This window comes from Leptodactylus fuscus, chromosome 5 (assembly GCF_031893055.1).
Source record: "Leptodactylus fuscus isolate aLepFus1 chromosome 5, aLepFus1.hap2, whole genome shotgun sequence".
Lineage (NCBI taxonomy): Eukaryota > Metazoa > Chordata > Amphibia > Anura > Leptodactylidae > Leptodactylus > Leptodactylus fuscus.
The window spans coordinates 50,649,892-50,674,809 of record NC_134269.1 but is presented as its reverse complement, the minus strand read 5'-3'; the positions used below and the strand labels follow the sequence as shown (position 1 = coordinate 50,674,809).

The 24,918-nt window shown below is 39.8% G+C and overlaps 1 protein-coding gene across 1 annotated transcript in view; it reads left to right on the top strand.

Moving 5' to 3' along the window:
- The window catches only part of IQCH (IQ motif containing H), an 86,977-nt gene that overhangs the window by 35,175 nt on the left and 26,884 nt on the right, over window positions 1–24,918 (top strand). The window contains exons 10-15 of the mRNA XM_075273140.1: window positions 125–191; window positions 3,583–3,666; window positions 5,940–6,115; window positions 8,413–8,685; window positions 14,086–14,277; window positions 24,122–24,242. Coding sequence (XP_075129241.1) covers window positions 125–191; window positions 3,583–3,666; window positions 5,940–6,115; window positions 8,413–8,685; window positions 14,086–14,277; window positions 24,122–24,242 — 913 coding nt within the window. The remainder of the gene's footprint in view (window positions 1–124; window positions 192–3,582; window positions 3,667–5,939; window positions 6,116–8,412; window positions 8,686–14,085; window positions 14,278–24,121; window positions 24,243–24,918) is intronic.

The following is a 24,918-nucleotide window of genomic DNA, read 5'->3' as shown; positions in this document are numbered from 1 at the left end:
AATTTAAGCTTGGATTAACCGTACGGCAGGATGAAGGAAGGAAGCTTAAGACCCCCCTCGCCCTCTCCGATAAGTGTGTTCCAGACTGCCTCTCTCACTCATTGCTCTTCCCTTGATTTTTTAGCATCTGGCATCCAACTGGAATCACATCAGGACGTGCAGGAGGAGCATTATCCATATCCCATCATTAGGTAAAGAGCTCTTAGCCTCCAGATCTATCAACCACCTCTATTACCCAGCACATTACGCTTCCCTGATTGAGTTCAGCGCGGGGACCTTCTCTTATTCAGATGGGTCTCTGCAGGAAAATGTTCTCGACATGATGAGAGTGATATTACCAGGCCCGCACTAGAAGCGACGTTTAATTCGGGGAGTTAAACAAATAAACTCATTATGGGATGTGGGGGATAAGGAGGGAGATGAGCAGCCGAGGGGCCATTTCCTATAATTTGCTTTTCATCTGTGTGAAATGAGTTAAGAAACTTCTGCATGTGTGTGTGTGTGTGTGTGTAATGAACAGGGCTATGTGACTACATGTGCATTGCGTGTGCCCATGTGCATATTGTGTATATTATATACAGAATACTAGGCGGTGTGCGCTTGCGTCTGTACGTGAGGGCTTTGTATAGCTCTACAGCTTGTGTTTGTCTTACTGTCTGTGCTCCTGCTTCTCAGATATTCCAAACATTCACCTAATGTAGCCCCTCGGGTCAGGTACCCCCTCGCCCCATCCTCACGCTAACGCTGTCGCTTTGGGATATTGCTTGTACACTGTTTTTAATCAAATGTGCAGTCAAAATGATAAGCTACATTGTCGGAAATTATTTAGTTCTAATTACCAGCAGATGGGCTGCTTTATCTGCACCTAGGGCGCGCGAGCAAAAGGAAATGCTGTGTGAACAAGAATAATTAAGAAGTTGAATAGTGTTTTTTGCGCTTAAATAATCTGCAGTTTCATGTTAATTAGCACTAATGTAATTATTTAATTACATTTATGAATTAGGGGAACTTAGAAGAGGTTTCCGTGCAAAGTGCAGGCAAATAGGTGTGCAAGGGACCCTGGGGAAACCTTCCTCCAACCGCTCAGTAAGAGGGAGGGCTGAACTGTATGTACAGGAATACACCGAATACAGCTCCACTCTATCTGGGTTACTAGTATAGGTTTAACTACTAAGTAGATTTTAAATCTAACTTAAAGGGATTGTCCAGAGTTAAAAAAAATAACTGGTTTCTTATAAAAACGGTACCACACCTGTCGCTTTTGTAGAGCAAAGTTGCAATACCACACGTAGCCTGTGGACAGGTGTGGCGCTATTTCTGGAAGATAGTAGCCATGTTTTTCTAACCTTGGATAATCTCTTTAAAATGGTTATTAACAAGATAGTCAAAGAGATGATTTGACCTTAAAGGGGTTGTCCAGTTTCAGCAAATAAATGTTATTGTTTCTATAATGAAAAGTTATACAAGTTTCCAATATATTTTCTGTATCAATTTCCTCACTGTTTTCTAGATCTTTTTTTGCCGTCATTCTTTGTTTACTTTCAGTGGATAGAAATCAGTCCATGGTCATGTGATATACAGTCCATGGTCATGTGGTGTATAGTCCATGGTCATGTGAAGTACAGTCCATGGTCATGTGATATACAGTCCATGGTCATGTGATGTACAGTCCATGGTCATGTGGTGTATAGTCCATGGTCATGTGAAGTACAGTCCATGGTCATGTGATATACAGTCCATGGTCATGTGATGTACAGTCCATGGTCATGTGATGTACAGTCCATGGTCATGTGATATACAGTCCATGGTCATGTGATATACAGTCCATGGTCATGTGATATACAGTCCATGGTCATGTGATGTACAGTCCATGGTCATGTGAAGTACAGTCCTTGGTCATGTGATATACAGTCCATGGTCATGTGATGTACAGTCCATGGTCATGTGAAGTATGGTGCGCAACTCATTACAATACAGAACTCTCATTACTGTGCTATGACTGTAACAAGCTGTGTACCTGTGTGTATATCACACATATCACATGACCATGGACTGATTTTTAACAACTGGAAGTAAACAAATGACAGCAAGCAGAAATGAACAAAGATATGAGAAATGGATACAGAAAGATATTAGAAAATTGTATACATTTTTGTTATGCAAACAATTAAATTGATTTAGTTCTAAGGCTATTGCTGGACACCTCCTGCTTGGCCTGAAGAAGACACCCGCCCGGTGTCGAAACGCGTGGCCATTTTAAGCTGTTGTTTATGTCCTTGGAGCAATGAACAGAACCAATTCATCTTAACCATCCACATTGTGATTTTTATTCACAAGTTTATTTTTAATTTTCTGCCATTAGCGCTCTATCATTTCCCGGTTTTTCTATATTTCCTTTCCTATTTGCCTCACCAACCAATGTATGGGAAGGTGTCTGGGTAAGAGCTGCGATTGGCCTGGAGGGCTCCTGACTGGAGTCTACTATTTCCACCAGACGGGCACCAGGTCACCATTTTTATATTTCTCTAAACAATAACATTTATTTGCTGAAACTGGACAACCCCTTTAACTATTCACTCTGACCAAATAAATGTCTGTTTTGATGGAATGTTTTTAACTTAGTTCTAGAACTTATATAGTATTTCTGTTCCTTACCCATCATAACATTTCAAAGACAAGAGGGTCTGTCTTTTTTTTTTCTATAAACAGCACCACCTTAGGTTGTGTCTGGTATTACAGCGCCTCTCTACTCAAATGAGTAGGACTGAACTGCGATAACAATATCCCATAGACCTTTTAGAAAAAAGTAGACTTTATTATGTAAATATGGACAACCCCTTTAATAACTTTGCATAGTAGAAGAATTCCAATTGTAGATTCATATTTTTATTGTTCTGTGTTGTGGAACTGAGTTCACATGGAGTATTTTTCATGTAGATTCCAACACGTATTCTGCAATGAAATCCATGAGAAATCCGCCTCCGATTGATTTCAGTAGGAATCTGGGCTGTAGCCTATATACATGAATTTCAGATTCAGCTTTGAAACCCATATTAGCAAGTGACAGGTCATATAGTGAAGTGTGGTCTACGCATATACCAGTGGGTTACAGCATGCAAATCTGCAGCTTATGTAACTGCCAATGCATATTCATGCCACAAATCAGCGTCAGATTTTTTCACATTAATTTTTTTTGTAAATATTTGTATTAATTAAAATAGGAATTCTTTAAATGTATCAATTATTTGATATCTGGGTGTTACCAGTCGGACTCTGGTATCCAATGACAGTATCAAACAGTGTAGGGACACGCCCCTTTGACAAGGGGAATGGACACACCGACTTGTCAATTTATTCATAAACTGGTAGAGGGACAGTGCAAGACAGACTTAAAAGATAGAATTGGCATTTCATGAATAATATAATAATTTCCTAAAACAGACAAGTCAGGTGTAGTGACAGGTAACGTGCAGTTCTTTTGGCCATGTGCACTACTGTATCATGATGTGCCTCGTATCGCTCTGTGTTATGATCACACAATGTGCATTATTGTCAATGATTTATTGTCATCATCGTTTTTAGGCTATACAGAAAAACAGAGGACTGAAAGCCGTGACCTGTGTATCCAACAGAACCTGCAGATAGGACGACTGTGCGACATAGCAGGTGACTCCGAATCTCTGTGGTCACAATCGGCAGGGAGATTTCCCAAGCCTCGTGGAGAATATAAGAGCAAGGCTGTTATTTATTTGACTTGAAAATGAGAAATGGTGTGTGAAATAGTTTGCTGTGGGCAATTATATGGAGCAATAGGAGTAATTACAGGGCGCAGTTACATAAGGCAGTGAGTAGATAGAGATATAGATTGTGTATAGAGCATTAGAAGGAACCAGAGCGAGAAGCCATTGTAATTGAGCAAGAAGAAGACTTATAGACAGCCATGCAACTATATAGTAGTACAAGGGACTGAAAGACATATGAACTATTTACTAATAGTAAGAACTGAGTCATGGATGGCTAGATAGATAGATAGATAGATAGATAGATAGATAGATAGATAGATAGATAGATAGATAGATAGACAGACAGACAGATAGATAGATAGACAGATAAATATAAGATTAGATAGATGGACAATATAATAGATAGATAGATAGATAGATAGATAGATAGATAGATAGATAGATAGATAGATAGATAGATGAAAAATGAAGACCACACCAGATGAGAGAAAGGGTGCCAGCCCCAAGGAATTAGCAATATCCTTATATAAATAACACATGAAAAATATGTTTGTGTTAGACAGACAGATAGATAGATAGATAGATAGATAGATAGATAGATAGATAGATAGATAGGAGATAGATAGATAGATAGATAGATAGATAGATAGATAAAATAGACTGATAGATATCAGATTAGATAGATGGACAATATAAAAGATAACTATGAGGATAGATAGATAGATAGATAGATAGATAGATAGATAGATAGATAGATAGATAGATAGATAAAAGAGCAGCACCAGTGACTCCACAATGACTGCAAGACCTCAGATCAATAGGCCAAAATGTAAAGGACTTTTTTAGCCCAAGATGCCCAAAAAGGTTCTAACAGAACAGAAACGTAGCTTCATGGGCTAATAAAGTCCTTTATTTTCTCTGTTTTTGGAGTGCTGACATGTTAATTTTTAGCATAGATAGATGGTCAGAATGATAGATAGATAGATAGATAGATAGATAGATAGATAGATAGATAGAAAAAAATGTCGCCACACTCAAAAAGATTTAGTGGTTTATTAGCCTATATACAGACTGAAAAAAGTTTTAGGCCGGGGCCCCATGGGACGTAAACGCCACGATTTGCCCACAGCGGAGACGCTGCGGGAAAAATCGCGGCGTTTTACAGTGCAAGCAAAGGGGATAGGATGCATGCGAATCCCATGCCCACTTTGCGGAAAAAAACGTTGCGGTTTTGAAAATCACATCATGTCAATTCTATCTATGGAAACGCTTGCGGCTTTTTGGTAGATATAATGGGAAGAGAAAGTCCGTAGAGGAAAACGCTGTGAACTTTCTCTTAAAAGCGCTGTGGAAAGAACCGCAATGCGTTCACGCAGCGGTTCTTCCCGCAGTGCTTTAGTGCTGCGAATACGGCTTTAATGTGGAACAGAAATGTTGCTGAATATGGGCAAATAAATCAAATTAATTTTTTTTGTAGCACACTCTTTTGGAATGATTTACCTATATTTGTATGTATATTCATGACCTCGGGCCAGCTTGAAGCTGCTGTCACTCACCGTATTTACAGTGCTGCTTCTTTGTTAGATAGATACAGAATTGATAGATATGGGAAACAGATAGATAAATAGATGATAGATATTAAATAGATGCATATATATTAGATAGATAGATAGATATGTAGTGCATCATGCTCACAAATATACTGTAGGTGTATACAGGTAGCGTTTCCTTCTCCTATGGTCTTTTCTTTTGCTATTTGACTATAAATCTAGGATGAAGCAATGCTATGGAAAACAAGTGATTATTAAGTACAGATGAAGACTATCCGGCCTATGTTATATTTATTCTAGAGCTTATGAATATGTTACTTGTTTATCCCTCTGTAAATGAATAGAGTATAATTACAACAATATTTTACATTTGAAAACATTGAATATTATACTCTGGCACTATAATATATGCATCTTATTATGTTTCATTGACCTGGATCGCCATTTAAGAACTACCTAATGCATTTTATGTTCATACACGCTGCAAAAACTGAAAGAGTCCCCTGTAATAAGTAACAGCAACTATTATATATGCATAAGCACTAACAGCACAATGATAAATGCAAGTAATAGCACACTGTATACATGTACTGATTTACAAGAATTGCGGCGTCTCCTGTGTTTATTGTGAGCTTTTGTCCTGTAGACCCCAATGTGGATGTCATCTATATTTCCCCTGTGAAACTGGATGAGGAGTCAGAGCAATATTACCGCAAGCTCCTGGGTCTGCGGGCAGCAGTGTTATCTGGGAACCCCCAGGATGCCACCGAACTGCATGACAGATTTACCATTCTCACCCCTGAGGCTATGGACAGATTCCCTGTAAGTCCGTATGGCGAATAACACCATATCAAAGGCTGGGATCATCTTTTATACTTTATGTCGTGAGCAGATAACCATTGGTAATATAAGCAATGAGCTAATAGCATAGGCACATATTATGTGTGTTTACAGGAATATCCGCCCCATCCCTCCCCTTCTGCTGAGATCTTACATGAAGTCTGCCCCTTGCAGAACCCCTTTTTGTCTCTTTATGTCTCCAATTGATTTCCTCTCAGTGTTACTGCCTCAATATAAGCCAGGAGGGCGGCATGGGATGAGTTAGCGTTATACAAAAGGCTGGCAGCTTCTTCTCCGAGTGACAGAAGGATAATTCTGCGTGGATCAAATAAATACAGATGTGTAGTAATTAGTTCTATTCCCAGAGAGGCCATGAATGAGGCACTAAAGATGTGAGCGATTATAGTATCACCTCAACAGCTTTTATCAATTTAAGGAGCTCAACTACGGCAGAGGTCACAACCCAGCCACGGATCCATCATGGCATGTTCTGATGGCTAAGCAGAGTAATGAACTAGATTGTGGCCATACAGCCGTTTAACCTGGAAATGATAGAGCTTTATGGCTAATATATTGCTTTTTATGTCTTTACCACGTTGTCAAAACCCTCGTTTATTTAAAGAAACAATAGTAGATATAGTACGGTAAAAAAAAAAATCTTATATTAAAATCCATATCCCTACAATAAGTCATAATAGGAATATTTTATATATTTCGTTGGTATGATATGGGGTGAATATTTTTCGATTAACATTTTTATGTTATATTATTACTATTTTATATTATTTATATTTATAAGACTATTTCAATTCTATTATATATTACTATATTATATTATTTGAATATGTTTATTTTTTTTTAATCTGGTGTATCCTATGTATCAAAAAGTAAAAAAAAGAACTTCAGTAAATTGCAAAAAACTGAAATATGTCAAGAAATAAAGCCATACTGTACTGTACCCCACGCTGGAGATATTTTTATGACTAGCAGATATGAGAATAGAGAATCACATCTCACTATGAGGATGTGACATGTTACCGGCTGTGGCTGGTGCCCACTAGTGGTGAACTGGTTTGCAGCAGCTTCAGGCCATCTCTGGTATGGTGCGGAAATCAGATTCTGAAGGTTATATCATCTATCCTAATAATATGGATATGTTACATTTTAAGTCATTATGTTCATACATAATTAGGTAATTCTTTATGGTGACTCGTGTGCAAATCATGTGCAATTCTTGTATTGAGTTGCATTTTTTTTTTCTCATTGACTTCCATAGGGTAAACGGCATCATTAAAAAATACATGTACAACTCCTTAAATCACCAAGGTTCGGCAAACTTAAGGATGAGGCCCCATGTTGTTTTTTGTTGCAGATTTTAAATGTATTTTTTGATCAGCCCAAGAATTGGTATAAAAGGAATGGGAACTATATAGGAATTTCTTATACTTCTGCTCCCTCCCTTCTGCTCAGTCCAATCATGGCTTTGGCTAAAAAAAAAAAAAAACCGCAGCAAAATCTACAACAAAAAAGCAGATTTCTGCAACGTGGGGCCTTACCCTAAAAGGGGTTGTCCAGTTTCATCAAATAAATGTTATAATTTATATGAAGGGAGTCACTACTTTTAGGAATAGATGTGTCTGCTAAAATAGAGGATTTTTTTCCTGTTCTACTCAAAGTAAAATAGCTTTACTCAAAATTGAGTTCTTAGACCCATGATATATGGGTCATCATATATGTCTCAATATTAGAATATTACACATCAATCCCTACACCCAACAGTTGTAAAGAAAAACAGTGGTCATAAGATGACTTGCTCCACACTTATCTGTATTTGGAGTCAGCATTCACTATAACTAAGTACTGCAAACTGATTTCCTTAAATTGTCACTAACTCATCAACAAAAGTTTCATAAATTAGTAGTACAAGTGTAATATATCTCATTTGAGGGGAAAAAACATGAATTTCTTCACTTATCTGGCACTTCACTTATCCCCCTCCACTCCTTTCTAAACTGACTTTCACTTTAAAATCTCTGCTTAACCCATCTTGAGCAAAACAGGACTACAGAACACTGTACAGGTCAGTAGCTTGCTATATAATCCATCTGATGATTCTGAGAGAGTTAGGAAGCAGATTATACCTCTACTTTCTGTTGCAGTGTATGGGAGACATCATGGCAGCTAGCCTCCACCCATCAGCTCAGGGAGAACCGACAATTGTTGAGAGGTTAGGTACACTTTATAAGAGGCCTAATATACCAATCTGCTTTTCATGACAGAATCACAACATGTGCCTTTCCACTCTGCTCAAGTACAGTCCAAAGACCTTGCAACGTATTCGAAACTTGACTCAAGGCCGGGAGAGCTACATTGTTGGAAGAGTCCCACATACTGATGATCTGGTGGTGGCTGATATGCTTGGTGTCCCTATCCTAGGAACTGAGCCTGAAGTCGGACATCTGTACAGCACCAAGTCTGGAAGTAAGCGCATCTTTGCAAGTGCCAACATCCCGACTCCTCCAGGAGAATATGATATCTATAACCAAGAACAGGTTAGAAGGTGAACTGTGTATATAACAAATTATCATTCAGCGTAAAGTGTCCTCATATTCCTGGACATGCACTTGTATTCTTATCTATGGCTCTATTGTTCAGTCAGTGCCAATATGACTAGAGCATGTGTCATATCATGTTGGCACGTTCTTCCTGTCTCCACTTACGTCCATATTGTGATAAGGAAGTATTTTTATTGCCTGGAAGGAAACAATTGAAGACAATTCATAAGACTTAGTTTTCTTTGCATCCCCAACACTGTCACACAGAAAAAAGGTATGATTTGTATCAATGTTGTGTTATGTACAGCATTATGGAGGCAGTTTTAAAGGTTTGAGGGAGGTGATAGGCTTTCTTTAAGGCTTAGGCCCCACGTTGCGGAAACGCAGCTTTTTTTGTCGCTAATTTTGCAACTTTTTTTTTTTTTTAGCGTAAGCCAGGAGTAGGTTGAGCAGAAGGGAGAAATATAAGAACTTTCTATATATTTCCCATTCCTTTTGTAGCCATTTTGGCTTTGACTCAAAAAAACTGCAGGAAAATCTGCACCAAAAAGAAACTGTATTTCTGCAACGTGGGGCCTCGGCCTAAAACCTGTAAGAAATTATAGCCCTTTAGCATAGCATCTAATGTTCCAGACGAAGGCAAATAAACCTCTATCAGGCTAGGACCAGATAGGAGATAAATTCAGACATGTTATCCCCTTAATGCTGCCACGGTAAAAACTCCCAAAATCGTGTGATTTTTGCTGCAGCACACTCACAGGAATTATTGCAGATCTCCTGCAGCGATTATTATACCTGCAGCACAAGTCAATTGCACTTTGGGTTTTGCAGCGTGTGGGTGACAATTGTTTAAAGGGGTTATCAAGCTTTTATAAGATTTATATCCTCTCCATAGGATAGAACATCAATTTTAGATTGGTGATGGTCTGACTGCCAGGACCCCCGCAGATCTGCTGCTTCCCTATGCCAGTACAAGCTGCAGTACTCACTGGTCATACTCATATTAGCAATGGCTGTGAGTCCGGCAGCCTTTATCCCAAAGACCTGCATAAAACAACCACTGGATAACCTCTTTATATCTCATCCACTATGACGCTATTGTAGATTGCAGTGGCTCAGTAGCCGGCCGCCAGTTTTGCCCACCCCCCTCTCATGTGTCTCCAGCTTGTCAGTTGTTTTCTTATAACAAGTTACAAATTCCTTCCAAGCATTATAAATGCCTGTTTTTCAATAGATGTCCAGACTCCATGTAAATTTCTGAGTCATAGAGTTTCATAGCCTAATTTGTTTTTCTAGGGAAAAAAAATCACTGTATTGGAGGTGAAATCTTCTTTCTGCAATGTCTGGCCACATCTTACAGCAGCCCAGGGTATAAAAATTGGACAGCTCTGTGTATTAACCACTGCTATATTTATACATAGTAATTGGGTCACCCCCTAAGCCATGTGTTCTCCTGAGACTTAGTTGAAAACTTTTTTTGGTATAAACTTTAGTATCATCCTTCCTTCATCATATAATATACATTTAGGACATTTGCAGCCTAGGAAATCACCAGAATTTACAAATCTTTCAGTTTATTTTTGCCATTAAAGGGAACCAATCATCAAATTTCATCCCTAAACTTCCACTATGTTTCTAAAGATGTTACAGTGGTGTTCAGTGTTTTTTTTCAAGCTTCCCCAATCCATAGGATAGGGTGTACCGTAATTTTCTGACTGGTGTTAGTCCAACTGCTGGGACCCCCACGATCATGAGAACAGGGTCCATTGTTCCTTCCAAATGAATGGAGGGGCTGGTCATGTATACATGACTTCTCCATTCGCTTCTTTGGGACTGCTGGAAATGGGCAAGTACAATGTGCAGCTATCTCCGGCACTCCTATACAAAATGGATGGAGCGATAGTGCACATGCTTCATCTCGTGCTCCATTTAGACAAGGTAACAGGACACCCATTTTCATGATCAGTAAGTGTCAGTAGTCTGACCCCCACTGATCAGTAATTTATCTCCTATCATGTGGAATAGGGATAATTTGAAATAACCCCTTTAAGTTATAATGTAGCAAGTATTACTGTAAGTAGTCATGTGGCCAGTCCCACTTCTATGATTAATCATGCAGTTCAGGCAAATGCAAGTAAGGGCGGGTTCACCCCTGCGCCTGATCTCTGCTTTCAGGTTTCCATCTTCTGCCGAAAGAAACTGGACAGGGGACAGAAACCAGGCAGTCAGTTTTCAAACCCATTCAGTTGAATGGGTTTGCAAAGTGACCGTCTGTGAGCATCTTCTGCCTCTCCGCGGTGAAACAGGATTTTATAACAGGACACAAAGTCGGACATGCAGGACTTTGTGTCCAGTTAAAGAAAAAAAACGGTTTTGTCGCAGTGAGGCAGAAGATGCTCACGGGCAGACACTGCAATTTCCGGGGCAGAAGACGAAAACCCACAAAGCGGAGACCTGGCGCAGGTGTGAACCGGCACATGTACCAGATGCAGCTAGGGCTGGTTTGTAATGAAAGGATTATTCAATATATAATGAGTAGTACTATGTTCACCTAACATCTTTAGCTTACATTGTAGGCCAAAAGATTGGCCATTTTTTAGCAGCCACAAACTTTTTAACCAAATTTGCATAAATCAATAGTACGGGTGAATATCATAAACTTTGTAACATATCTTATCAGAGAAAAATGCTTCTTTCTTCACTTAGGGTGCATTCACACTGAGTAAACACTAGCTTATTTTGTAGAGTAAAATTACACTTGTAAATTTTGCTATCCCATTGACTTCAATGATATTTTTTTACAAGTGTAAAAATACGCCTGTAAAAAATACGCCTGTAAAAAATATGCCTGTAAAATTACGCCTGTAAAATGTCATTGAAGTCAATAGGATAGCAAAATTTACAAGTGTAATTTTACTCTACAAAATAAGCTAGCGTTTACTCAGTGTGAATGCACCCTTACATAGTTAAATAGTAGATGAGGTTGGATGAAGACACAGGTCCATCTAATCCAACCTATAACCCGACAGTGTTGATCCGGAGGAAGGCAAAAGAAAAAAACATTATTAGGCTTATGCCAATTGTCCCATATGAGGGGAAAATATTCCCGACTCCAAAATGGCAATCAATATAAAACCCTGGATCAACTTGTCCTATATCATACTCTTTTCCTCCCTCTCCTACCTACACTGTTTACTCGCTCTGAAATCTCTGCTAAATCCACATAAGGGTCCATTCACACGGAGTAACGTGCCCCGTGACCTGACACGTATACGGCGTGTGAGATTTTGAGCGCCGTAAAAGCTCCCATTGATTTCAATGGGAGCCTGGATCGTATACGCCGCGTTATTTTGCGGCCATGACCAGGTCACGCAGCATGTTACGCCGTGTGAATGGACCCTTAGTTTATGGAAAGTGGAGGAAGGAGAAGAGGCCGAGTTAAAGAGAGCACACAGGCACATAAAGTTATGGCTGCTACAGCTAATAGTAAGTTTTCTATCTCACCCTAAGTGATTATTGAAAACAGTGCTGTTTGGTACTTCTCTATAATGTCCTCTATACTGCTTCAGAGTAAGGAGGAAAATATCCTGTTAAGCGATAAATTGCAAGATTTTCCACTATGCACCATATACACAGGCTTGTGCAAATGATAGAACACTGTATAGAAACTGTATGTCAGTGCACGGAGTCTGTATATGTCAAAGTGAGTATGAAGCAATGCTTCTAGAGGAGAATACCTCAGATTTCTATAGAATCCAATAGAAGAAAAATCTGTATGAAATTGGAGGTACAAAGAAGCCTCTGCGACAACCACATATGGCCATAACTTTCTAAACATGGTGGGCCGATTTATTAAGACTGGCATTTAGGATTATAATCTTGATAACTGATTGTGAAATGCGCCAAAGTTATTAAGAAGAGTCAGTCTCCCAATAATTTTGGCACATCTCAGGTTGTCTATGTGCCACTGTCTGAGATCTCTGCCAGCTAGAAGCTGGCAGAGATATCCGCCATAATTTACAGCCTTTTTCTAATGTAAATTATAATAAATATATTGGCCTGTTGTGGCCGCTGCTCACTCCTAGGACTACGCTGACTCTTTATAAGTAGTCTATGCATTGAAAAAAAGGATTAAATCTAATAATACTCCCACTATATTACACTAGTCCTGTGTTTCTGCATCAGTTTATGTCCCCTGATGAATTACTGATTCCTAATGTTGGGAAACACATAGGGGATATTGATATAAGGAATAACTTTTGATTACCGTATTTTTGTCCTTTTTAATTTTTTATTTTTTTTTTTGTTTCCAGTAACATTCGTATATAAAGGGATTTTCCCATAAACATAACTAAATTTGTAGACAATTAAACATTAAGTTTAACATAAAGTTAAACATTTTTGGAAATAAGTAATTAAAAATTTTGCAGAGTTTTACAGATTTCCTCTAACCATCTTAGTGATGGCATTTGTTGTCTTGATCACTTACCACTGAATATGACCATGAATGCAGGAACTTTCTATATGGTCTGGGACTTATCAGAAACCCGGCCATGATTTTCTTATTGTGGACGGGATATCAGACGGGGATATTATATACATAATAAGGAAATAATGTCTCGTTTTCTGACAACTACCAAACCATAGAACATTTCTGCATTCGTAGTCGTGTCCATTGGCAACCTATGATGATAAAAGACTGCGACCTCTTACTTATACTTGCTTTGTCGTGGTTATGTTATTGGGAATCCTCTTTAAGGTCTTCTTATCAATCTCCTTGAAAAGTTCTTTAACTTTTACATTTGTATGAAAAACACATGAAACACTGTGCAAACAGTCCCTAAATTATTATTTTTAAAAATTTATATCAAATCTCAGTTATGTTCATTTCCTAATCTGACAACATTGTAGATGAGAAGAGCAATGTTATTGTGGCTCAAGTTACTCGTAATATTCTCCATTAAAAAATATATATTATATCAAAAATATATTGCATTTTCTACATTTTTTAATGGATGCTTCTAGTCAGAATAGCATAGTTGACAGCAGCAAAAAAGTGTAATGACATATGCCGCCAAACATAGGCCAAAAAGATGCTCTGGCATTTAAATGGTGTCTTGATATATACCCTTAGTACGTTCATGGCACATGCACCAAATATATACTGTTTAAACATACCCCAAACCTAACGTATTATGAAAATCAGAGTTATGATCTTTCGCAAAGGGTTATATAACAAATCCACCTTTACTACAGAACTAGATTACTTTACCTTTGCCTACAAACCTATTTATGTCACGTTTATTTGCAAGTTTCGTCTAGTTTCCCTATCTATGCTGTCTGTGCTGTTTTTTTTTTACACCAGTCAATATGTCTGCATTTGTGCTAAATTCACAGTTCTTCAGTTCTCTGAGCCAACTTATAATCGATAATCTGCTGGTGACTCGCTGGTTATTTAAAGTGGACAACGAATTTGGCAGCAACGGGACGGCATTTTGTGACATTGCTGCACACCTTCCATGTTATGCCTGGGTGGTAAAAGAGCGTCAGAGGTACAGTGCAGAAACCTGGAAGCAGAAGTGGGCACAGGTGAGTCCGTATCACAGGTAATGTTACAAAAGCTCATCACAGATGGGGTTAACAGACCTGCATTGTCAGGAACAGCAGCTTCAAAGCCTCAGGATCCTGCACACCGGCAATGCTTTAATGTCCTGTTATTCCCCGACCTGTTCTGTTCCTTAATGAGGACAATGTAAGAGTGTCGTCGGCAGCGGCACAGCCGGTGAACGCTGGCAGGTTATTAAAACATTACAGCATCTTGATGAAAGACTTTCCTGCAGGCTAAGAACGACAGAACAAGACTCCATTCCACTGCGATGATTAGAAATGAGTGTATGTCTCTGAGCGCTAAATTATGTTAATAGTTACAAATTGAGGTATTTGCATAACAGTTTATGATACATAATGACAAGTTCCCCTTTCTCTGTGTGTGTCACATCACCGAGACCTGTGCCTGCGATGGAAGGATGAAGCAGATTGATGCTTGGGAAGCTCTTATTGTCGTCTCTGGCTGGCGGTATAATTCTGAATACTACTGACCATTGCTTCTTTCTGCTGATGTGGTCACATTTTTAAGATCTGACCCTATACTAATAAATTATACGGCTTTAAATGGAATTTACCAGTATATGTTTAGGATCGAGATAGATAGATAGATAGATAGATAGGAGATAGATAGATAGGAGATAGACAGATGGATGGATAGATAGATAGATAGATAGATAGATAGATAGATAGATAGATAGAAAAATATAGATAGAGAGATACATAAATGGATAGATAGATAGTCTCCATCTATTTATCAGCTGTAACAGTAAAACTACCTGTATGATATTGCATAAATATACCTTAAGCCACAAGAACAATTCTTATCCTTCCATTCACAAACATTTGCAGCAATTCCTTTATGTGCGGTAAGTTGTGAGATGACCTTATGTACACTTGAGAAAGGGACCAGGGTTCCCGAAACGCATTGTGTGTCAAGGCTTTTAAAGACCGCCAATAAAGGATACTGTTCAAGAAATCGGAGGGTAAGCGCGGATCTATTTTTACTATTTCCTATATACTCCTGTGAAGAGTTGTTTAGATTGGTCCTTTTTATTAAGTTGTGAGATGACGCCTCCATGGATCAGGACTTGTTTTCCTCGCACATCCCACAGATGCTCAATCAGATTGAGGTAAATGGAGTTTGGAGGACAAGTCAGCACATTCAACCTTTTGTCATGTTCCTCAAACCATTTCTCAACAGTTTTTGCAGTGGGAAATGATGTCCATTGGCATGAAGAGGCCTAGTTATTCTAAAACAATGTCCAGGTCGGTGCTACACTGCATAGTAACATCCACATAAATGTCAGGACTTAACGTTTCCCACCACCCTGCCAACTTGTCTTCTTGTAGTATATCCTGGTGCCATGTATACCCCAGGTAAGTGACATCCACACACCTAGCCATCCACATGATGTAGAAGACTTTCAGCAGACTAGGCCGCCTTCTTCCGTTTCTTGCTTGTTCAGTCCTGATACTCATGAGCCCATTGTAGACAATGCAATGGTCAGGGGTCCGCTTAGGCCCTCTGACCAGTCTTCAGTTCTGCAGCCCCATTCACAATACTGCGTATTCTGACATCTTTAACAGATAACTTTTTTTTAGGAATTTATGGTATTGCCGTACTGGCAGACTTTTGCTCTGTATTCATATCAATGAAAATTGTGCCTTCAGGACCCTCTCACCAGACTCCTGCTGACTACTCTAAGCATTATAGTATGGGTTAAGGGGATTTTGCTATTACAGACACTTGCCTGCGACCGCAATCTCAAGCAAATCCATAGAAGTGAATGGTGTGCCGGTCGCGCAAGTGTGCTGGCATATCATTCATAGTGAGAAATTGCGGGAACTTTTGGTCCCCTGTTCTGATCACCCCAACAATCTGACACTTATACCCTTATCTTGTCAGTGTCTATACGGACAAAATCCCTCTAAAGTCACTTCTCGTAGTGAGCAGAAGGCTTGCGCGGATTTTACATGGTATAGATTGGCAATGGAGCAAGAATTGGTTTATTTTTTCAATGTTTTTTTTTTAGTATAATTCATTTAATAGAAGATTTCAATAGTTTTTCATTGCTGTCTGGGTGTAAGTAAATATATGTAAATATACCGAGTATCGCCTGCTGGTGCTCGTGGTGTACTGCACACTGGAGGTTTCCTACATAACTTTTCCAACAATTTATACAGGCTCTTTTTTTGTTAGCATAGATGGCTTTGTCTAGACCCATTATATAAATATCTTTGAAATGTTGACAATTCACCGCCCACATTTTCTTACTCCGAATCGTGAAAAATAAGGGTTGCTGATGTAATTCTTAAGTATTTTCTCCTTGATTTGTTCCGCCAGTCTACACTGTGCTGCATTAGCCGGTAGTGTGGTTTAGTGACAGATAAATCCCATGGTGCTATGCAGCCTACCTCTTCAACACCTCTCAAGTCCCCCCCAATCCAAATCTTTTGTTGTGGGCAGGCAAAAAAGGGTTAAGTAATCTTTCTCACTGTGGGGTTTTGGCTGCATTCCCCATATCTAGGGCAGTCATCAGACTCCTGCTGTTCGCTGTGTTCTGCTGACAAATGACGAGTGTGAATTCCTTATGGCATCCCCTGTTTGCAGTAAAATTAGATCAGACTCAGACAACAGACCCTCATGCTATCCCTTAGCTAAACTGTAGGATCAGGAGATGGGGGCCCGAAAGCATGACCTGCTTTAACCCCAAAATTTAGGTCTATCGCATGTAGCCATCTCTCCGGGAAATGATTGACAGTAAAGATGTAAAGTAATATACCGATCACAATGGCAGGGTGTTAATCAGTTATGGATATACCCCTTTAAGCGGAGCTGTCTGGAAATGAGCGTTAAATGCTTATTCTTATGAGAACCTTGCCCTGAGGGGCCGCATTTAAAATCTATTGTTCAGAGCAACTCTCCCAAATGGGGTTTTCCCAGCAGTATGGCATTAGCACATAATTTCCAAATCAGCTTGCAAAGAAATATGATGTTTACAGAACTCCATAGACATGTATATTCGCTAGATCTTACCGCGCGACTGTTTGCCTTAAATATTGATACAAGGACATTTCCGGGGCTAAAAACGGAGTAACCCCATCGGTGCCGGACTCTCCACTAAAGTGCTTATAGAGCATGGTTATCGGGGGATACAATATGTCGTAACCTAATAAACACGAAAATACGTTAAGACAAAGATGTATACTTAGCCGTAGTGATCTACTGGGATGTAAAGGCTGATAATAATATCATGAAAAATGATCTAGCCATAAAGAAAATGATATAATAACGCACAGGGCAATTTAATAAGCAGCAATATAATATCATGTAGAGCAATGTGTTTGTGGGCCCCCCAGGTATCAATCTTCCGTTCTGCTCGCTATTGATTTAATTCACTTGTATCCCTCCGTGTTAATTTTTCATATGCTTACAGAACAACCCTTTGATTTTCTGTCACTCGTTAATTACACTGTTTTGCCATTAAATAGAAGGCTTTGTGTAAACTAATTACTAGGTAATCATCGTCGACCGCGAACGCGCCGCTTGTACCTTTTTATTCCATCCTACAAAAAAACGCTTCACCGTCTGCGCTCGGGCCCCCTCTCCACTTGCAATCATTAGCTCCTACTAATTCACAGCGTTACTGCCGAAGAGAGGGGGACTTGTAATTGTGGCCATATCAGTACTGTTAATTACCGAAGTAGAACATTGAAATGATGCCAAGGACCATTGTTAGAAGCAAATAAAAAAAAATCACACACAGACCAAAAAAAAAAAAAAAAGAGTTTGAATGTTATTTTCACCATCTGGGGAGCAGAATAGAGGAAAACAGCAAGAAAACAGCAGTGACAAAATATCATAGCTGCAGCTCCAGGCCTCATAGGCCAGATGGAGGAGAGAGATTCTACAACATCAATTGGATGCGGAGGGCCAGGTTCCAGCAGCCGAGCTGTGACAAGTGAAGGAGAGGAGCAGAGATACGCAATGTGTTCGTGTAGGGCCGCTCTTAACTCCTTTACTGCCAGAGAAGTAGTATTGCGCAAAGATTTCCTAGGCCCCAATACTTTCCCAAGTTACCTGTCAACCGACTGTCACGTTATCCCTATTACCATTGTGATCTTCTTCATTTCAAGTGTAACTTTGTACATTTATAAAAACGATCACAGTATATTTTGGAGCGGATGGGTACTAAAAATGGTGAATATTCACTATACACCAATAGGTCATATCATTTATTGATTATTATGAGACAGTGGTATTTGTCAGCAAGTGAACAGTCAGCTCTTGAAATTCATGTGTTGGAAGAATGGAAAACAGATTTGCGTATTTTTCCCATAATCCCCCAGTGGAGAGAAAAAGGCTCTTGTAAGTCTCCATACACCTGTGAAGGTGATCTCTCCTTAAGGAGTGATCGTATCCCCAGAACCCGGTGTTGGAAGAAGGAAAAATGGGCAAGCATAAGAATCTGAACAACCTTGACAAGAATGAAATTGTGATGGCTAGATGCCTGGGTTAGAGCATTTCCAAAATAACAGGTTTTGTGGGGTTTTCCTCTTTATTTTCATGGGAAGAATATGCAAATCTGTCTCCCAAGATGGGAGACAGATTTGCATATTCTTCTCATGTTCCCTTGCAGTGGAGCAACTATGGCTGTATAAGTCTCCACACACCTGAAAAGGTGGTCTCTCCCTAAAGAGTGACATTATCCCCATAATCTTTATTTTCATACATATTAAAAATGATCCAAGGAAGGACCACCTGAGTACTGGCAACAGGGTCATGGGCACCAAAGCCTTTGTGATGCACATGGCGAACCAAAGCTATCTGGTCCGATCCTGTAGAACTACTGTATCATAGATTGCAGGAAAACTTCTTGCTCATCTCCTTCAGAGGTCTTGTGGAGTCTAGGCTGTAGGCCTATTTTTAGGCAGGTGGTTTTCCTCTCATGGTTGGCTAGTGTAATTGTATAGCGCCTGGTTGTAACTTTTTTCTTTCCTTTTATGTAGCTGATTTTTCTGTTTGTGTGAGTTTCTAAAGATGTAGCAAATGTGAAACCCATTTATGTAACAGGGAATGTTACATGCTTTAATAATAAACTAGAAAAAATCACTATACAATACATTATTGGAAGGAGCAAAAGGTTACTCTATCAGGTAGCAATATTAGGTAGAGAAGAAGGCAAAGGGTTTCGAATGGCTAAGCGTATCTGTGACTGAACCCATGGGGTGGACAATCACACCTCCAACAAATCCACTATAGTTACTGCTCCACTGATTCCAGTACAGTTAGAATTTTTTCTCTAGCCCCCACCATTCCTGAGCTATCAATGCTGGTAGTTTTGATGCCTATTTAGGCTCTGTACTGGCGGTGTCAGGCAGGAGCAGGCAAGGGGTGTGATTCTGAGCTCTGACACTGGCTGTCTCTGGTTGGTGCTCTGAATCACACTCCCTGCCTGACACCGCCCACCTGACATTACAGAGCCTAATTAATTGTGCATATTACTCAAGAATGGTGGAGGCTAGAGAGAAAATTCCATCTGCGTTAGAATCGGAGGAGCAGCAAATATTAACAGATGCTAAAAGCTTGAATTGTTGGAGGTTTTGAAAGGTCCTCTTTAAGAAGGACATTCCACATTATTATGCAGGCCACAGGTTTCCATCAATATGGGAAAGAAAAATGACCTCTCTGTTGCCAAAAAGCATCAAATTGTGCAATGCCTTGGACAAGATATAAAAATATTAGATAGTTAATGAAAACTAAGAAGGGTTTTCTGGGCAAAAAATCTTTTTTAAAAAAATGAAAGCTCTGTTAGTGCTATTAATGGGTTAATAAGTGCACCCAAATACCTTTAGCAGTGTTTTGAGTGTTTTCGGGGGTTTCTCTGGGAGCTCCTGACATCTTCTGCTTTTGTTTACATGGTGTCGCTTCCTGTGCTTTTGTCCTACAACTACCATGATGCATTGCATGGGCTGACTCACACTACTTCCCTCTCAGTCACTCCCCTTCTCACCCCCTCCCTGTCTCCCTAGCTATCCCCCCACTACTAGCCCTTCCCAAATAACTAATTCAGCCCAACCTCTAACAGGAATAAAGTCCTCTCCTGTGCCCAGAAGATCCGGACAGGAAGACAGGTAGTATGACAGAATACCTCTGTCAGGGCTCGTTCACAAAATGCGCCCGGTCTCCGTTCTGCAGGTTTCCGTTTCCTGCACAAAACTGAGCAGGAGACGGAAACCTGCAGGACTCTTTCAAACCTATTCATTTGAATGGGTTTGAAAGATGTCCGGCCGTGAGCGCCGGTGAGCGTTTTAAGCTCTCCGCCGTGAAACCGTTTTTTAAAAATCGGACACAGAGTTGGACATGCAGTACTCTGTGTCCGGCTTAAAAAAAAAACGTTTTTGCGGCGGAGAGCATAAAACGCTCACTGGCGCTCACGGCCGGACCCGGTCTGACAGCTATCCATCTTCTGCATGCAGAAGACGGAAAGCTCAGAACAGACTCCAGGCGCTAGTGTGAACCTAGCGTCATTGTGTCATTGGCTGTAATGGGCATAAAAGGAGAAAAACTTATGGTGTGACCACCATCCTCCCCTGACCTCAAGACTATTGAGAACTTCTGGGGTATCCTCAAGCAAAAGATCTGAAGATGGGAGGCAGTTTTCATAAAAACAGCAGCTTTGGGAGACTATTCTGACATTGCCAAGGCGCCAAGCAGAAACTATCCAAAAACTCACAAGTTCAATGGATGACAGAATTATGCTGGTGGTATCAAAGAAGGGGTCCTATGTTACCATGTAACGTGGCCTGTTAATATGTTTTTGATTGAAATAGCTTTTGATTTCAGTAAATGTCACCCCTTAATGCTAAAAATACAACAAATGACCATTTTCAGTTCTTTACAAGGTATAAAATGTGTACAGCTATAAAATAGCTTTCCATTCTGGCACTAGGACGTGTGACAGATTTATGAAGAGGCCTCAGCCTCTTAATAAACAGCCCAACAGGAACAGGTAAATGGAGGTTTATAAAGACTGGCATACAATATGCCAGTCTTAGGGTGAATTCACACTGAGTAAACGCTAGCTTATTCTGAACGTAAAACACTTTCAGAATAAGCGGCGTCTAAAGCAGCTCCATTCATTTCTATGGGAGCGGGGATACTAGCGCTCCCCATAGAAATGAATGGGCTGCTTCTTTCACTCCGTGCAGTCCCATTGAAGTGAATGGGGAGTGCCGGCGTATACGGCAAGCTCTGCTCATGCCGGAGCGTACACGCCGGCACTCCCCATTCACTTCAATGGGACTGCACGGAGTGAAAGAAGCAGACCATTCATTTCTATGGGGAGCGCTCGTATCCCCGCTCCCATAGAAATGAATGGAGCTGCTTTAGACGCCGCTTATTCTGAACGTGTTTTACGTTCAGAATAAGCTAGCGTTTACTCAGTGTGAATGCACCCTTACTACGTTTTCCTCCATGTTTCAAACTTACCATACCAAACATGAGGCCAAAATGCAGTGTGAGCACCATACACATAAGATAGCCATACTTGTCATTTTTCAATTATTTGGTACGGTTATATCTCTCTGCTGTCCTTTATTACAATCTCAATGAAATCCATGTTAAAGGGGTTGTCCAGGATTTTAAGGCCTATTCTTAAAGGGATTCAATCATTAAAATTACATTTTTTTCAATTGCTAACACTTAGGAATAGTCTTAAGAAAGGCTATTCGTCTCCTACCTTTAGATGTCTTCTCCGCGCTGCAGTTTGGTAGAAATCCCGTTTTTCATCGGTATGCAAATGAGTTTTCTCACAGCACTGGGGGCGGTGCCCAGTGCTCAAACAGCACTGAGGATGCCGATACCAGGTCCACATAAAAACTCTGTAGAATATTATCACCTTATTATCATCATAGTTCTGCCTGGGAAAATAATACAGATATCTACATACATATATTGGCCACAAAAATAATAATACATCACACAGTGTATCCCAAAAAGCAGTGCAAATGTTGGCAGTACTGGATTCGTCACATGGCAGACACCAGCGACTCATGATGGACCCCATCAACTATAATAAGATCCGTCAAATGTCCGCCATGTTGTCTTTCATTTGAATGGACAAAATAGTGCTGCATGTTGCTTTGTTTTGTCTGGAATCTGCGACAGAAGCTCCGCTGCAGATGTGAACACAGTCTTAATAATGTAAATAAATAATGTGCCCGTACTCTGTACTCAATTCTCCAGTTGTATTCTATAAATTGAAACATATAGGGAATCACTTAATATTGCATTACATTCATGTACACAATATATTCTGAAGCAGAATTGATATTTAGTTTTTTTCCTTTAAGCTGCGACACATCAACCACAAATTCCCGTCTGCGCTCAATGTGATGTACATGTGTATTTATTGGCTTAGGAAACGGACGTTAAACGAAGATTACAATAATAATATTGATTTATGTACAACGACCGAAAGAGAACTGATATTGTGACAACATGTAGAATTACTAATATAAGAAGTTTTTATAGATGAATACCTAGAGAATAAGGGTGAGAAGGGGCAAATATCTGTGTAATGCTATCATTATTTATTCATTACCCATTATTTATATAGCACTTACATCTTACCGAGAACACACTCACATCGGTCCTCATCCCCAGTGGGGCTCACAATCTAATTTCCGTGTTTTAAGCAATCTCTAATCTCTGGGGCCAGTCTTATAGGACTCCATTCAAAGCAATTTTAGGAAGACACCTATGTAAAGATTTATAGAACATACACACTCCATGTTTGGTTTGGTCATACTAGTACCCATGGCCTAAGGATTGTCAGGCATGTACGATATGCTAACCACTTATTGGCCAAAGTTTTATCTGCAAGATTTTTGTATTTTTTTTATAATGATATGTTTTAGTGTCACCAAAATTTTTAAAAATCAATTCAAAAATTCTAATTTTCTGATGACATATTCCATTCAAATGAGTTTTTTGGAACCTTCATTTTTCACAACAAGAAAAAATGATTTACGGTACTTATACACTCGCTGTTTTGCCTCTTGTTTCTCACATCCATATATTGCCAATGGACTCTAGTATTGGATGTACCCTAGTTAGGGTATTAGTGTTATCAAGTAAATCAATCCCAATTAGGGTTTTTAAAATCCGATTTTTGATCATTTTACAGCCGATCCCAATCGTGAAATTTGCTCGATCGCCGATCTGGATCCGATCTTTCCTGATCCCGATCGCTGAACCCTAGTAATGTAACGTAATGTATGTATGCTGGGGTTGAGCCAATCTTGAGATTTCAGGATCGTTTTTAAAATCCGATTTTCGATCATTTTCCAGCCGATCCCGATCATGAAATTTGCTCTATCACTGATCAGGATCCGATGTTTCCCGATCGCTCAACTCTAGTCCCAATGGGTAATATGTTAGTAAGGCTACATTCACACAACATGAAGTACAAAGTGGCTATGAAAAATGACTACAGTACTAACCACTGAGCCACCAAACCTTATTTTGATGATCTATTACAACCGACTGTCAAAAAATCGGTCACTTGTATTAAAATGAACACTGCCGTATTATGGCGTCTCTTAAAAATCGAACATCATACAGCCGTTAGTCAATGTCATGTGAATTAGCTTGAGCCCCCCTCTTTTTACAAAGAATAAATTAGGTTGTCACCAAATGACTTTTATTAGCTGTGAATGGAACTGTATTACTAGGATCTATAGCACTGTTATATTGTATACATTCTATGGATTACACTTGACATAACGTAATGGGGCTGTTCTTTTATCAATTTCACAATAGGAAAAGGCACTGCAGAGGATTGCGCAGGAGCTTCCACAGGTCTTGGAGCATTATGCACAGCCAGTGAATAGGAGCCGGTATCCAACATGGGGCAAGTTTCTACAGGTGTTAGTAAGCCAAGGTAAGTGTATGAGTCCTCTTCCTTTGCAACAGTACACCACCTTTATGCCAGGACACTACCTTTGTACCACATCACTACCTTTACATCAGGACTTTACCTTTGCACCAGTACACAACCTTTGTACCAGGACATTACCTTTGCACCAGTACACAACCTTTGTACCAGGACATTACCTTTGCACCAGTACACAACCTTTGTACCAGGACATTACCTTTGCACCACTACACCACTTTTGTACCAGGACACTACCGTTGCAAAAGTACACCACCTTTGTGCCAGGACACTACCTTTGTACCACATCACTACCTTTACAGCAGTACATCACCTTTACACCAGTAGACCACCTTTGTACCAGGACATTACCTTTGCACCAGTACACCACTTTTGTACCAGGACACTACCGTTGCATCAGAACACCCTCGTTGTACCACATCACTATCTTTATATCAGTACACCACCTTTGCACCAATATACCACTTTTGTACCAAATTACTACCTTTACACCAATGCACGATCCTTTATACAGGGCACTACCTTTGCACCAGTACACCACCTTTATACCAGGGCACTACCTTTGCACCAGTACACCACCTCTGCTAGACCTCTGAGTTTTTTTCCCCTCCAAGAGGGGAGACATGTAAAGATAAAAGCACATATGGGGGCCACACGGTGGCTC